The sequence below is a fragment of the Balaenoptera acutorostrata genome, chromosome 21, assembly GCF_949987535.1.
Source record: "Balaenoptera acutorostrata chromosome 21, mBalAcu1.1, whole genome shotgun sequence".
NCBI classification, from domain to species: Eukaryota; Metazoa; Chordata; class Mammalia; order Artiodactyla; family Balaenopteridae; genus Balaenoptera; species Balaenoptera acutorostrata.
This window is the reverse complement of record NC_080084.1, coordinates 21655610-21672123: the sequence shown is the minus strand read 5'-3', so window position 1 is coordinate 21672123 and position 16514 is coordinate 21655610. Positions and strand designations below refer to the sequence as shown.

Genomic DNA, 16514 nt, shown 5'->3' with positions numbered 1-16514 from the left:
GGACGTGCGAGAAGCGACGGCGCAGCGCGGTGCGGCGCAGCTCCGGCTCCCCTTTCCCCCTTGCCGGGCGAGAGGTGTCTATGGGGCACCCGCCGCCGCCGCTGGGTGCTGTCTCTATGGCGAGGAGGAGGAGGAGGAGCGCGAGCTCAGCGACACAAGTAGATCTTGCCACAGACTTGCGGGGGGAGGGGCGGGTTGGAGAAGTAGGAAGGGGGCGGGAATGACGAACCTAAGCGGGTGCGCGATGGCGCCAGCTGGAGCGCGGCTGGCGAAGGAAGGGGCTGGGCGGCGGGTGGAGGGGGGAGGGTAACTGGGGCTGGGGGATATGTCAAGGGGGTGGCGCGGAGTGATGACGCGAAGGCTTTGTACCTGGGGCTTCGATGCTGTGGGGCGGAAATTGGGAGTGGAGGGCGGTGGCCTAGATGCCTTAGCTTCTCGTATGCGGTGCTTGGGAGTCCATCCGGCTCCGGTCAATGGTTATCAGCACCTTCTCTCTGGCTCTCTGCCAGGGAAGAGAGTTATCTGTGACTTGAGTGTGTCTGTACTGTCCTCGCGTTGGGAACCCGCTGTTCGGAGATGCTACCTCCAGTAATGAGAAGGCCTCTGATGCCTCTTCGGGGCGTCTGGAACTGTAGTAGAGAGAGGTGGAGGAAAGCAATGTTCAACTACGGGGTCTTTCCGCTGTGTGTGTGTGTGTTTGTGTTTAGCGAAGAGGCTTATAAAGGAAGGGGCCCTGGATCTTTCCACTGTGTGTGTGTTTGTGTTTAGCGAAGAGGCTTATGAAGGAAGGGGCCCTGGATCTTTCCACTGTGTGTGTGTGTTTAGCGAAGAGGGTTATAAAGGAAGGGGCCCCTGGATCTTTGGTTTCTGTTCTTGGAGCACTCGAGGTTACATTTGTGACTGCAGAGCTTAGAAGGGGAGGTCATAATTCCCTTTTTTACACTTTATGTTATGAATTTTTTCAAAGTTGTGTGAAAAATGAAAGCGCATCTGGAATTTCCCTGCTCAAGAATCAAAATGTTGGTCTGTACTGTTATCATTATATACCATGAAACCTGTGTTTAGGGACCAGAAACGTGACGTGTTTGGTAACCAGGGAAAATGCTCTGGTTTTTAGGAAATTAGAAACAATTTGAAATGCAGACCCTCTATTGCTTGCTTTCTTTCTCCATCCACAGTTACAGACATGGAAACAGTTTCTGTGGCTGTTATTTATTGCTCAGAAAGAACTTTTTTTTTTTTAAATTGGTTTACTTTTGGCCCCTCCAATCTGACTTGAATAAATCCCAGTAGATTTTGTAGTTAAATCAGACTTTGAATGTTCAGTTAATGAGGAATAAAAGCAAATACTATCTTTGCCCTAGTAACATCTGATCTGATCTTTTCACATGTATATCAGCATGTCACTTTTCCTTTTTTTTTCTGGAAAGGGATGTCTTTATAAAGTTTAATTCAGAGAGTGAGTTAAATTCAGAGCAATTTTTAAGTAATGAAAAATTTTAAAAAATGATTAGTATGTACACAAAAAACACTGTTTTTACATAACATATTAGAACCAGGAAACCTGTGTTGTAGTCCTTTTTATCCTACTGATTAGCTGTGTGACTTTAGACAAGTCACTTTCTAAACTTTGATTTTCTTATAAAGCAAGGACTGTGAATAGATAATCTCTTAGGTTTCTGTCAACTCAATTATTCTGTGATTCAGATTCCTCATATAGCTGGTTCTTATTTTGACAGGTACATAAATAAAGGATAAAGTATTTTATGAAACAAATCTTCAATCAAGTATAACATTTTGATGCTTGGCAGCTAGACTCCTTGTGCCCTCACTATGCCAGCAGCAACTGTAGATCATAGCCAAAGAATTTGTGAAGTTTGGGCTTGCAACCTGGATGAAGAGATGAAGAAAATTCGTCAAGTTATCCGAAAATATAATTACGTTGCTATGGTATGACTATGAGCAAAATCCTTAAAATGCTTTTTATGAAAGAGGAAAGGGGATTTTAAACATCTTGAATTCAACCCTTCTGGCTGATTTTTTTTAGTGATTAATTTAATTATAAAAAGAGAATTTTGTCTATGACCTCCAACTAAAGACCACCAAGAACACACCTGCAATATGACAAGTTGGGTTTCTTACTCATTGCACTGAGGGAAAATGCATTCTTAGAACCATGGGGCATTTGAATAAGAGAGTGTTAGGACTTTTAGGATTTGGGCTTGTGGCAGGTGGTTTTAGGAAAGGAGTAAGGAAGCAGGGCTTTGCTCTGAACTGGATGCTGTTAGTAAGCTCGGGTAATTCCATGATAGGGTATCTTATTGAGTCTCAACTAGAATGAGAGAAGACTGGAGTGAGGCTAAAGCTGTAAAGAAGCAACAGTCACTCAGCCAAGATAGAAAGATGTTTGGTCATTTTTGTGGTTTGGACAAATGTCTGTGTTTTTGCTTATGTTCAGTCATGATTACAGACTGGCCTTGTCTGATGTTATAGTGTGAAACTGTTTATATTCAGCAGAAGAATGCTAGGACCTAGCTGTGAGTGCCAGGTCTGCTCCTAGCAACATTAAGGCCTAATATTAATACCAGATGGAACTCCTGAATGTCTTTCTCAAACAAATAAATTCACATCTCCCAGTGAAGCATTGTTGGTCTGCAGTTCTTTGTTTGTTTTTTAATTACCAGTGGAGTTCCATGGACACACAGTACTGTTAAGCATTTCTACTTTTGCATATACTGTTCAATCTGCCTAGCTTGTCTACTCAGTTAATTATTTTGCTTCTTTACTACTGTGTTTTGGCTTCTCTACTGTTTTCTAGATTATTAGCTTCGAGAAGTAAGAGATTAGTGTCTTAATCATCCTTTCTTCCCCGACACCTAGCATAACACATAGCATCCAATAAAGTGGTTGTTGAGTTGGACTGAATTTAGAAAAGTTTTAATTTCTTTACTGCTTCATATGAGTTGGTATTTAGGTTTTCTTCTTAGTTTCCTAATTTGAACTTTAATACTAAACTGATATACTATTTTCTTAGTATATTTAATACAAATAAATTAATACTCTTTTTTTGGGAGGGGCAGGTTGATTGGTTAAAATATGAATATTTGAGTGTACATAGATAATGTCCTATTTAATAGATGTACTTACAATTAGAATGAAATTATTTCTTTCTAGTAGGAATTCATAGTGATCATTTCTTTCTCAGATGATAAGGAGTGACAACATTAGAGATGTGCTTAACATTCTACAGGAATGAGTGGTGGCATGCAGTTTTTAAGGATGTGCTTTCTCTGGACTGTAGAGAGAGTACTGTTTTAGCCCAAGAAATTAGGAGGGTTTTGGTGTTTAGATAATCCTTACTTCAGAAAAGCAATCGGAAAGTATGGTGCATTTTCCATTCTTTTTAACCAGTTCTTCATTGGTTTTAACATTAGAATACAGTGAGCATAGTTTCACACACCTGTTGAGAAACATGAATTTGTGACTTTTTCCCCCTTCCTTGGGAATAGAGTACTCAGTTGCATTATTATGTGTATCTAATACACAGTAGTTTTTTACTAATATGATATTTAAAGTAAGAAGAAGTCATTAAGTTTGCAGAGTTTTATTTTATGGTTCTAAAAAGTAATGCTCTTCCTAGTTAAAAGGTACTTTGCAATTGAACGTGAATTGTGTAGAATATCACCTATAACAGGATTCTTCGACTTGTACCCCAAATTAATTATTTATTCTAGGAATTTGTGGATTGTGGTTTCGACCATTTAGTAAATAATGAACCTTAAAACTATTTTACAGGACACCGAGTTTCCAGGTGTGGTTGCAAGGCCCATTGGAGAATTCAGGAGCAACGCTGACTACCAGTACCAGCTGTTGCGGTGTAACGTGGACTTGCTGAAGATAATTCAGCTAGGGCTGACCTTCATGAATGAGCAAGGAGAGTACCCTCCGGGAACTTCAACTTGGCAGTTTAATTTTAAATTTAATTTGACGTAAGTGGGGAATAAATTTAACCCAAACTTTTTTTTTTAGTTTAATTTTAGGAATTAATTTCCCTCAAGTGTGACAAATGAAATTCTAATTGAATTTGATGTCATTATCCTGGAAATATTTAAAACCTAAAATTTCAAAAGTTTACATTTCTTTTTATCATGGGACAAAAAAATTAGGATAAAGAAGACTTAAATGCAAATACTTTGAGTTTTAGAGATGTTATTTGAAAAGTATGACTGCCACTATTTTGAAATTTGGAAAACTGGGTTGATAGAAAAAATAATCTTACAACATTAATTTTGCTTTCAAACTTTGAGTGCAATTTGAAATATATATGTTTTTGTTGTAATAGTTATCCTTCTTGTGAAGAGATTTTTATTACGGTCATACTCCAGTGTATGAATAGATTACACGTCACAGGTGGTAAGATAGTTCTTGGAAACTTGGGTGCATTTTCCTTTTAAATCAATATTATATAATGTTTATATTCTCAGGTCAGTCCACAAAACCTTTTGTAAGTTACCTATGGGAGAAGTAATAGTATCTTTGAGCCTGGTGTTTCTTTTAGAAACAATTCAGAATCTGAATTCTAACTCAAGCCCTGGGTCAAAACCCAGTTTCTTTACTCACAGTACTTCTATATCATTGGTACGAGTAGTCTTGATAGCTTAGGGAAGTTTCCAGTGTTTCGGGGTAAGGGCAGATTGTTTACAAACTGACTGTAAGATGGGGAAATGTTTAATACATTTTGAGCATATTACTGTACTGCACTGTCCTTCTGTTTGACAGCCTCTGATTGTTTCATATGATCTAACATCCAATTTGGAAAATTGTAAAAGAAGCTGTAGGACAATTAATGGTAGTGCCACGTAAGAACCTCCATTCTCTGTAATGTGATACTTAGCATATAAGATCTAAAGAAAAGCAGGGCTCATGAATTCAGAGGGTAGTGTTGTCAATGGTGCAATAGTATGGCTTCTAATTGCATTATGTTTAGCCTGACTCTTTGTTTTTACTCTGTTGAATTTAATAATATACACTCCAGAACCTGGTAGAGGGTGAAAGGTACTCATCTCTATTAAAACTGGTAATAACCATTTATAGGTACTTTAGTTCCGAAAATTCCCTTTTATCCTTTTCCCAAAAGATAACCCTTTTTTTTTTTTTTTTTTTTTTTTAATTGATTGATTGCTATGTTGGGTCTTCGTTTCTGTGCGAGGGCTCTCTCCAGTTGCGGCGAGCTGGGGCCACTCCTCATCGCGGTGCGCGGGCCTCTCACCGTCGCGGCCTCTCCCGCTGCGGAGCACAGGCTCCAGACGCGCAGGCTCAGTAGTTGTGGCTCACGGGCCTAGTTGCTCCGCGGCATGTGGGACCCTCCCAGACCAGGGCTCGAACCCGTGTCCCCTGCATTAGCAGGCAGACTCTCAACCACCGCGCCACCAGGGAAGCCCAAGATAACCCTTTTTAAAATCAGTTCTTTACCATTTCATTTGTTCCATGTTACCTTTTTTCCAAGCTGATCGTTAGAACATTGGTCTTTACTAAGATACTGCTGTGATCGCATTACGTGAGTAGGTGACCATTAAGTGTCTCAGTTTTGGTAAAGTTGACAATCTCTGAAAGACGTTTTTTTCTTATACAGAGAGGGCTACTGTAGTTTTGCTACCATTCATACTAATGTTAATATCTTAAGAGATGTTTAAGGATACAGTGAAGAATATTATTTAAGTAGAAAGGGTCAGTTGGAAGATAAAACCAGTTCTACCTAATGTGGAGAAAGAGCACCATGAATCTTGGATATTTTGAAGAAAGATGAAAATTGACTTTTTTATCGAGTGCCTAGAATGAATGTGTCAGCAGCAGCTGTGCTAAGCCCCAGGGACATAATGTTGAGGAAAGTTGGTCATAGTCATTTCACTTAGTGTTCCTATAACTCTTCTGTCTGCTTTCTATTGCCAAAGTCCAATGTTTGGGAATTTGCTCTAAACTGAATTTGGAGTTGCTATGTACATGAAAATTAAAGTATAATTTGATACTTGATCATAAAACACCAGAGGTACTCATCCAGGTCTATCTCCTGGAGGTTGTGATCCAGTAGGTCCAGGTGTGGGACTTGGGAATCCATATTGTTGCTGAGTTCTCTCAGTGATTGTTATCATTGGGCAGGTTTGGGAAATACTGATTTCAATAGTGCAGTACTCCTTGGTGATACAACATTGAACAAAACAGACAAAAATCATTGCCCTCTTCAAGCTTAAGTTCTGATTGAGAGCGAGATAATAAACTAAAATAAAAGTAAAGTGAACATATGGCCCAGAATAACGTGTGCCTGGAAAGAATCTGGATGCCTTTGGTTGGTTATAGTTGCTAAAGCGTGTCTCTTAGCACTGGGGCACGATGAGTGAGATTCTACTTGTTCAAGGTACATATTTTAGTATAATAAGGACAATAATACCTGTTGTGTAATGAAAAAACGTGGACTTACTCAGTCCCCTTCTGTAACAATGGTTTTCCAGGGACATTTTCCAGGGAAGTTTGACAGTGATCGTTGTGGTTCCTCTGTTTTTAAATATTTCAGTTGCTAGTTTTGTTATTTTTCAAAGACATTTAATAGTAAATTGATTTCCAGAGAGTAGACCATAAGGATACTTTTTGGCCTAAGTGTAATGTTCCTTTTGGTTTTGTTTTATTAAAGCTTTTATAGAATTTTCTTTTGCTAAGTGGTAAAAACCAGTATTCTCACAATTTTAAAAGTAAATAAAAGGAAGCATCCAGTGGGCAATGCATGAAATACTTTTCATTTATTCTCAGAAACATACTTCCATTTTGATCACTTTTTTGATTTAATATAATGTTTTGGATACCTGTGTGTTTGTGCTTACAAATTAGAGATGGCTTTCTTTTTGGCTTAAGTAAAATCTTGAAAGATTGGTTTTATATTTAGATTTCCTGGCTTGATTTTTGGGAGGTAATCTTCTAGGAGTAAGGTTGTTAGAAGAAGAAATTAATGCTATTCTAGCAGAGCCCTTCATTTTAAACAGTTTACTGCCTCTCAGAGCTATTTGAAAGGCTCATCGTTAGTGAGAGGAGGCATCTCCTTTTTCTTTAAGACGGAATGTGGTTTAACTCAGCCACAGCAGGTGTTTTCTACTCAGTCTCTTTCCTGCTGAGAGCCCGGGAGATAGACACAGGCCTTCACGCCCGGGGCTGCAGCTCCACTTGGCAGCATTAAACGGGCTGCTGAGACCGAAAGCCCCCAATAAGAACACATCTCTTACTTTGTGGTGGTAGCTGCTGGTGAGAAGAAGACCCTTTGTTTCAAACCCAGCTAAATTTACTTAACTTGTGAAAGGCTAATGAAATTGATAGTAAAGATGAAAATCTCACCATTGGACTGTTGTGAATGATTATTTACTATATGAACATTTTTCTAAAATACTAAATGACCTTTGTATTTAAGTTGTATTTTCCTTCCATATATGTGAAGCATTGGAATAAATGGACCCAAGCCCATTCTCTCTCTTGATATTTCCGGCGCTGTAGTTGTAGATGTAAGTGGGAGAAAAACAGTTTGGAGTATGGCACTTTTGAATGTTGTCTTTCTTTTTCTTCTGCCAGGGAGGACATGTATGCCCAAGACTCTATAGAGCTACTAACAACATCTGGTATCCAGTTTAAAAAACATGAGGAGGAAGGAATTGAGACCCAGTACTTTGCAGAACTTCTTATGACATCAGGAGTAGTCCTCTGTGAAGGGGTCAAATGGTTATCATTTCATAGGTAAAAAGATTACATTGAAAATGGCATTTGTGTTACCATTTCCTGGCTGCTTCACACTTCACTTGGGTCACTGTGTCAGCAATTTCAGGCTTAGTTACAAAAAATTGGCTGCCATATAGCAGTCTCCTAACTCTTCACAGGCTAATGTTGGTCTACTTAAAGATGAATTTAATGATATGGGATCCATTTTAGACTAAGAGACAGTATTGCATGTGGAAAGAGTACAGGCTGGAAAAATAGACCTTGGTTTAAATCCAGCAGTGCCATTTGGAATCTGTTACCTAGGGTTATTTAACATTTCTAAGCCTTAGAATGAAAACATTTATTCATTTTTTAAAAAAGTTATTTATTATCTACCATATGCCAAGCACTGTGGTAAGATTCTAGGCATTAAGCTACGAACAAAATAGAGTAAAATCTTTCATTTCATGGAGTTTACATTCTGGTGGGAGTAGGCAGACAATTTTTTAAAATGATGAGATGTATATTGTGGTTTGTTAGATGGTGATTAAGTGCTATGGAAAAAAAAATGGCAAAGAAAGCTAGGGATGGGTCTCTGTGGTAGATTTTAATGTTTTTTTTTAATAGAGTGTCAGGAAGAAATCACTTAGAAGAATTATCTTACAGAATTGTTTTAATGGTTGATAATAACATATTTAAGGCATCTAGTAAAGTGCTTTACACACAGTATATTCTCAATAAGTGGTAGTTTTAAATTCTTATCATAAAATAAAACCAGATTGTTGAAGAGAATTTCTGGAAAGGAAATTAATTCCATTTTGTAAATATAGACTTTTAGGTAAGAGAAAGAATTTTCCTAAGTAAACTAAATTAAATTGGCAGCCCAGGGACTAATAGTGACCTTCGGAAGTTTATTTGGCCTCTTGTTATCTTTTTAAAAAGCACTGCATTTTGCATATATTACTGTTCTTATACTTGGTCCACTTCACACATTTAAAAAAAAAAAAAAAAAAAGAGTTTCTGCATGCTTTAGAATTTCCAGTGCTGGCCTGTGTAATGAATGAGAATAGTGAAGGACTGTTCATATTGTCAGCTTCAAGGCAGTACTAAGCAGTAATTTTTGAGTTGGAGTATTGAACATACTAATTTCCACCTATCATCTTTTTTCTCTATTCTCCATTTGAGCCTATACCTCAGGAGATGAGGCTTAAGTCTCTGGTAATTTCAGGAATGTTTTTTGAGCTCTTTTTTTTACTTTCCTGGTCATGAAGATACAAAAGAACTGGAAAGCATAGTCCTGTTTTTTATTACTATGTATGACAGGTTCTTTCTTTCAAAAAATACCCTGAGCAAATACCATGTGCTAGGTACTAGGATAAGATGAACAAAAACAGAAAGGGGTCATGTCTTCTTATAGTTTAGAGTCTGGATTAGACTGTGATATATTTGAGTATTTGTCAAGATCTGTTAAGATTTTATTCTACTAAATGTCATTAAATATTTTCTTCATATTCTAATCTATTTCTAGTAGATAAAGACTAGTTGAAGAACTTTATAAATCCTAAACTCTAATATGATCTTCCTTTTACTAGTATTGATGCTAAGCAAATATATTGACATATTTTAGGTAGACAGCAAAGTTAGTTACTTCCTTGTTAGCTACCAGAAATTTAAAGGTTTCTGCTGTTTATTGTTTATTCCTTGATATTCCTTAATGGTCTTCAATGTAAAAACATTTTTTTCTCTTTTTAAAGTAAGAAGTAAAATTCTAAACATTGAATAGAAATTTTATTTGTAATCTCCCCTTGAAAGATATGTTAAATAGCATCTCTCATCAAATATCTGAGTCCCAACCATGTGCCATAAGGAAAAAAAACTTGGAGATGTGACACCTGTCCTTTAAACATGCGGAGAAAACAGTACATGGACTTTCAAGGGAAGTACAAGAAAACCACTTGTCTGAGGAATCTGTGGGAGCTGAGCTCTTGAGGGAAGGCATCCTGTGGGGGGTCCTTAAAGGAAAGGTAGACAGGGAAAAGAAGGGGGTGTGATTGTGGCACGGGAGTGTAGAGAGGTATTGATATAAAGCTGTGGAAAAGCCAACCAGTAGGGAGAGGAGGTGTTGATTTGAGAGTGTGGGAGTTGGTTTTTTATTTTCTAGATACTAGTTCTCAGCCTTTACTACCTTCGCTTCAAGGTTCAGCATTACCATTAGTATCTCTTGCGGATGGAGACAGGAACAAAATTTTGAGGGAAGAGAGTATTAATAAAATCACTTACGGGAAGTGAAGATACTTTGTTAGGGAATTAACTGTTTGGGTTTTTGAAGTGAATGACCTTGTTATGTAAATGATGGGAAAATTTGCATTATTTTTGCCTTCTGAATGCCAGTTTTCCTGCATCATTTGACATTTTTGCCAAGTTTCCTTTCATCTTTATTTTTTGAGATATCTGCTATGGACAGTTTGATACTCTTTAGAGAGTTCTCTATTCAAGGATTAGCAAAATAGTAGTTTAGTGACTACACGCTTAGGAGGGTAGTAGAGATCTCTGTATATTGGTATCCCTGAACGATGAAATGACACTGTCTGTAAAAGATGGCATTTTCCCATTATAATTGTAAACATGTTTATTTTCTCTTTTCTTCTGTGTACTTTTTTCTGGTTCATTCTTTTTTTTTTTTCCTGCCTACAGTGTGACTCACTTAAAAGTTGTATCAGAAAAAAATATCTTTTCATTTCTGTGGTATTTATGGTCCCTCTTCTTTATTCTTTAACCCTTTTGTAGTGGTTATGACTTTGGCTACTTAATCAAAATCCTGACCAATTCTAACTTGCCTGAAGAAGAACTTGACTTTTTTGAGATCCTTCGATTGTTTTTTCCTGTCATTTATGATGTGAAGTACCTCATGAAGAGCTGCAAAAATCTCAAAGTAAGGCTTCGAATGGCTTTATCTGTAATCAGCACGGTGTTCAGAATGGGTGACTGACTTATAAGGTGCTGGGTTGGGATGTTGATTTAAACCCTATTTTTAAGTTTTATGTTAAATGCAGTTACATTATCTGATCATTTGATTCCTTTTTTGCATAAATAATTTATAGGAAATCCTTTTTCAGAGCTTCAGTATATATTGGCAGAATAAATTTTCAACAAGATTTAAACAAAAGATCAGATTTTTGTCATTGCTTGCCGGATTGAACATAAGCTAGCACAGAATCTGAGCCTCTCAGGCACAGAAGTGCAAGTTCTCACTCTCTTGCAACACGCACATCTTTCCACGCAAGATAAAGTCTGAAGTGGCCAGCAATGTGCAGATATAGTCAGTCGTGTAGCAAAAAGAGTTTCCCCTTCAGCTTACCTTCGTGAGAGATTATTTCCTTGGGTCTAGTCATAGGGTCATGTTACTAGGAGTAAATTACATAGCTAAAAGGGTTTTTTTTCCTCCCCTGGCCCATAGATGTCAGCTTGTTAGTAGTAAGTGCTAGTAATTGGGTAGGTCCTGTCTAGACAGCAGCTTACATTCTGACACTGCTTACCATGTGTGTAATGATTTGTTACTTCTGAACATTAATTCTTTCAAAAAGAAAAGAAAATGTCTTTATTAAGGAAAAGTGCTCTTTTAGTCTTAGAATGAATTCACTATGGGGGTACAGACTCCTAAGGAATATAGTGGTTTTGTTTTTTCTGGTGTGTTTGTGTTTAAGCTGTAATTCAAGAAAAACATTTATGTAAAGTGGTTGCTTCATAGAACTTACATCAAGGTTGATCAAGTTTTCTCCTCACCAACTTTTTAGAAGTGCAAGGAAGGTTATACTTTTAGGAGATGGTAAAAACTTTGAGTTTTACTTTTATGCAGAAAGAAATAATTTCGGAGTTGAATAAGGAAACTTTGCTTTTGACAGATGAACTGAAAATCATGAGAGTGGTCTTTTGTCCAGAGTTTGCTTGCCGCATTACAGGATATAGCATATAACCAGGGAAATTTTTAAGAAATAAAGGATACCCCCTGAAAGTATTGTGTGCTGAGAATCCAAGGCATAAATGTTTTAATCTGGCGGTGGAAATGCTTTTTAAAATTGACATGTCTGTACAGTGACAGTTTTGGGGAACAGAGAACTGAATTATTGTTCATTATGTGTATGTTGTTGAAAAATTTCTACGCATATTAGATATTCTGAATATGCCCCGAGTTACCGGCAGTGTTAAAATTTAGGTTAATGACAAAGGTACTTTTTGACCTATAGTCAGTGGTACTGAATGGCTCTATTCTGTTGCTCTCCTAAGCAGCTGCTAATGATACCTAATCCTTGTGCTATTTTTAGCCCTGAAGCAGCTGCTGTGCAAAGCACTGTTTCAAGCTGTGATGTAGAGAAGGGCTAGTTTGCTGGTAGAGGCCTTAACAATTTAGAGAAATTTCTTTGTGTGTGTTTTGTCGTCGGTCCTGATGTTTCTTTCCTTTCTCTCCTCCCATTTTCCCCCTCTTTATTCTACTTCCCTCACTCTCTCCTTCTTTTCTTGTATTCTTTCTCTTCCTTTCAATCTCAGTATCTTTTTTTTAATCCTAGCAATATTTAAATAGGGGGGTGTTTAGCAGACCCTTCTAAGGAGTTGTATTCTTACAACTTTTTTAAACTAACAAAACCATAGTTAAGCACTTAGTGAATTCTTATGGATTTGATTAATCATAACAGCTTTGTTTTGTGCAAATTATTTAGATGAAACTATTTAGAGATAGATTGAAGTGAAGCTTAAGAAAATTTAAAGTAACTGCCTACAGTCAGTTTTATAATAATTGATGGGTGGATAGAGGGACTGTGAATGTACTTGGTAAATGTTACCCTGTGTACCTGTTACCTTATATACGATCTGCTTCCCCCATATCTTCAGCGAAGTTATTTGCCTGCCACACGCCTTAAAGAGTATGATGAAGATAAGTTTTCCCAATTAAGATCTCATTTTTTATTAAATTATAAACATCTCCCACATTCAACAAATACATCAGTAATTCACATTCTCTGTTTTTTGCTGATCTTCATAAGGTCCATCTTTACATACTGAAGTTCATTTCTATTTTGGTCATTGTCCAAGTTATGTAATTTGTGAATTCGAGTGTTTCTTTCTTTTGACAAGCAATTTTTCTTTCTTGTAGGGTGGTTTACAGGAAGTTGCTGAACAGTTAGAGCTGGAACGGATAGGACCACAACATCAGGCAGGATCTGACTCATTGCTCACAGGAATGGCCTTTTTCAAAATGAGAGAAGTATGAAGACATCAGTGCATTTTTCTCAGTTGGTTGTTAGGTTGAGAACATTAAAATCTAATGGCAAAAGTTTTGGGGCAATAAGTACATATTAAGTGAAGATATGATTATAGGTACCATGTAAGTCATACTCAACTACACTTGAATGAAAGTAATCAAAAGTCATCATAAGTCATCTTGAAATGTAGTTCAGAAGGCAATGAAAAAAAATAAGTTCTTTGTAGAATAAAAAATTTAAACTACCGTAGAAGTCATGTAGGTCCAACCATATTATTTCTTAGGTGAGGAACCTGAGGCCAGATGCAGGTAGCCTCTACCCAAGGTCATACACATCACTAACGGGAGAGCTCCAGAGGGCTTCCTGCGGGCCACGTCAGCGTGGCTTCTGTCAAGTCAAGGGATCCATATGTTAAGTTTCCCCTGGCACTGGCTTCTCTTAGGTATTAAACTGCTGCTGAAAATACTGTTTGCTCTTGCCACTCTTCAGTTCTTTGAGGATTTACAGAGTAGGACTCATGCTTTTTAGTAGATTCTTACAAAGCAGTTTTGAACTCTAAAGGGGTTAAATCTGAAATAGTTAAATCAAAAATCATGTTGGGCAGACACTCCTTAAGTGGCAAAAGGCAAAGATAAGTTCTTCAAATATAAAGAAGTTAGGTATGGAAGAATGAAATTTAATGAACCCAGGTCTACTCTTAGGTTAAGTGACAGGTATACTTCACTGTAGCTAAATGCAAAGAAAAGAAAGCCAGTTGTGCAGAAACAAAACAGAACGGACTTTTTTGCTTACAAAAAAGTTTTCCTTCTTGCAAAATATTCACTGTAGAATTCTTTTGAGTATATCCTCTTAGACATTAAAGAAATGACTGAGAATACTTCTGGGAATTTAAAACTTTTTGTAGAAATGTATTAATAATACATACAATAGAAAGCATATAGCTATTTTGCCAAGTGGTACTGATTGAGAAGTGATTTGGACTGTTCATGACAAGTAAATATTTTGTTTTGTTACTTCTTCCCAGTGCTTCATTAGAGAATTAAGACAACCTTCTGAGTTTTCAGTTTTGCATTTAAAAAATGCCTTAATGGTTCAATTAATGGTGGATTCTCTGCTACTAATTCGTTATCTTTATTTTTCTTGGCTTTATTAAGGATAATAACCTAATCTGAATGTTCAGGGTGTGCTGTCCAGACATGTTTGGGGTTTGATTGTTTTCAGCCAACTTAGCCTTGCACATAGACTCAAGGCTACTTATAAACCTAAACTTCCCCTCCTCTGCCCATTATTGGCTATTTTTATTCATTCTCATGATTAAGTATTATTAAATTAATGGAATAAAAATGCCTGCCATTTTTCCATTACAAAGTCTCATAAAAATGGTCTGAGTGTTAATAGGAAAGGCGTTGTGTTTATACATTTTTTTGGTAGTCTTTTTCTTTGGTTTCTTTTGAGCTCTGTACTTCTTGAGAAAGTCAGTCTTATACGTTTAAGTTAAATGTGTGGCTTCAGAGGAGCACCGCAGAAAAGAGCTGTCATTATAGTTAATGAACAGTCAGTACTTACATTGCTGAAATATAAATTACCAGTGGTACCTTTTGGTTAAAATTATCTTTTTTGTTTTTCTTCCAAAATTCCTTTTTAGATGTTCTTTGAAGATCATATTGATGATGCCAAATATTGTGGTCATTTGTACGGCCTTGGTTCTGGTTCATCCTATGTACAGAATGGCACAGGGAGTGCGTATGAAGAGGAGGCCAACAAGCAGTCATGACATGAAATAGTTCTTTTATTTTTATTTTATTTGAGCTACACACATGCTTGTATATAGGTTTTATCTCTGGTTGAATCCCTTGAACAACAGACATTACTTTTTTTTCCTTTCATAGCTCATTTTATTTTCTGCCTTTCAGTAGTACTAAGTGTGACCATTCCTATCTCAGATCTTAATAAATAGAAAAGCATTCAGGTTAAATCTGGCCTTAATATACTTGTTAGTAGGCATGTGTGACAGAGAGTGGGGAAAGCTATTCAGTAAATCATATTGAATACTTTGATAAACATTACTTACTTGAGCTTGGTTTTTTCCCTTTCCTAAATTAACTAGCACTGACTGTAATTTATTTCCCTGTTTCATGTCTCCCTTCCATTCTGCAGGAGTTTTAGCTATTTGAGATTGTGGACCATCAATTTTGCACTTTAGAGAGTGATTCTGACTCAAATCCTCTGTTTTATCAGCAGTTTTGGCTTTTCTTGCTCTTAGCTGGAAAAATGACCATCTGCCAACTTTATACAGTATTTACTTGCTTTTGACCCACAGAATATAGAACATGCATTGTGCAAATGGTTGATTCGGCAAGACTACAAAAAAAAAAAAGACAAAAAACTACTGAGGAGCTTAGTAACTGCTGTTTCTGTACGTAGTACTTAATCTCCCAAGCACATCTAGTGTCTGTCAGTTTCTAATTGGCATGTGTAGGCTGCTCTGTGACTGAAGAATTTTTCAAACCAGCTTTACACCCTTCAGGAAAAATCCTTTGTGATTGGATGTTTAGTGTCTGCCCGGAAACTGGTATCCAACATGTTAAAGCTGCAGTTATTTTATGATAGCACACTTTCCTTGATCTGCTTCTTTTTATTCCATCGCTATTTACCCTTATTTTTAATTTTTTAAGATTTCATAGCCATACTTAATGATGCTCTTGATTTGTTGATTACACAAATCAATTTCATTAAAACCCAAAGATTGCAAGTCTTTAGGTACATTTTGTACCAGATTAAATTAGAAGACAAAAAGTTTGTGCTTTCATAGTTGCTACAAAGATAAATAATGGAGAGATTTGGTGCAAAACAACAAAATACAAAAAATATTAAATTTATTAGCTATATACAGTGTAGCTAATAAAATTACCTGAGGAGTGTAATGCTTGTTTATTTTTTTGTGTATATCTTTGCAATCTATTTTATATATATTGACAAAAGAGACTGTGAAATATTTAGCCATGCAGAATATGTGACCAGATCAGAGCATGTGTAGGAAGACACTTCGGTAATCATTAACTCTGCCCTGAAATGACGGACTACAAGTTATGATGTATGTTATCTGCACTTCAATCAATCAGTAGTAGTAGCAAATCTCCAATTGTTAGCCACATTGGTTTGTTTCCCTTGTACATTCTTTATTCATGATACTTCCATGCTGTAACTGGGTGGTCCTTTTTAAACAAAACATTTGTGAAACAGAGGGATTATTTGTTTTTAAAGCTTTTGTAAATAAAGGCTTCAGAAATGTTTTCTTATTATATGTTGATGACTGGTAATTTTGTTTTAGAAATATTTGGGGGTTATTGTGGGTCGTTTTCTTTTTTTTTTTTAATTTGGGCAACTGAACAGAACTCAGTAACTTCAGTAACTTCATTAACTAGCTGATTTTTAATCTCTTAATTGAAAAAATCAACCTGCGCCTTCTACATTTCAACAGTGTTGGCTTATTTTTTATGCATACCTCAACTAGTTGTTAAGACT

The 16514-nt window shown here is 36.7% G+C and overlaps 2 protein-coding genes across 2 annotated transcripts in view; one reads left to right on the top strand and one right to left on the bottom strand.

Moving 5' to 3' along the window:
- The first annotated feature begins 3 nt into the window (after nt 1-3).
- On the top strand, nt 4-16293 carry CNOT7 (CCR4-NOT transcription complex subunit 7). Its single transcript, XM_057537276.1, has 7 exons — nt 4-158; nt 1740-1950; nt 3796-3989; nt 7609-7770; nt 10519-10663; nt 12881-12991; nt 14635-16293. The coding sequence occupies exons 2-7, from the start codon at nt 1834-1836 to the stop codon at nt 14761-14763; spliced, it is 858 nt and encodes a 285-aa protein (XP_057393259.1). The 5' UTR covers nt 4-158; nt 1740-1833; the 3' UTR covers nt 14764-16293.
- ZDHHC2 (zinc finger DHHC-type palmitoyltransferase 2) overlaps nt 12663-16514 on the bottom strand; it is a 75191-nt gene continuing 71339 nt past the window's right edge. The window contains exons 17-18 of the transcript XR_009006506.1: nt 14585-14705; nt 12663-12972 (exon numbers count right to left, since the gene is read on the bottom strand). The gene's annotated coding sequence lies outside the window, so the exon portion shown is untranslated. The remainder of the gene's footprint in view (nt 12973-14584; nt 14706-16514) is intronic.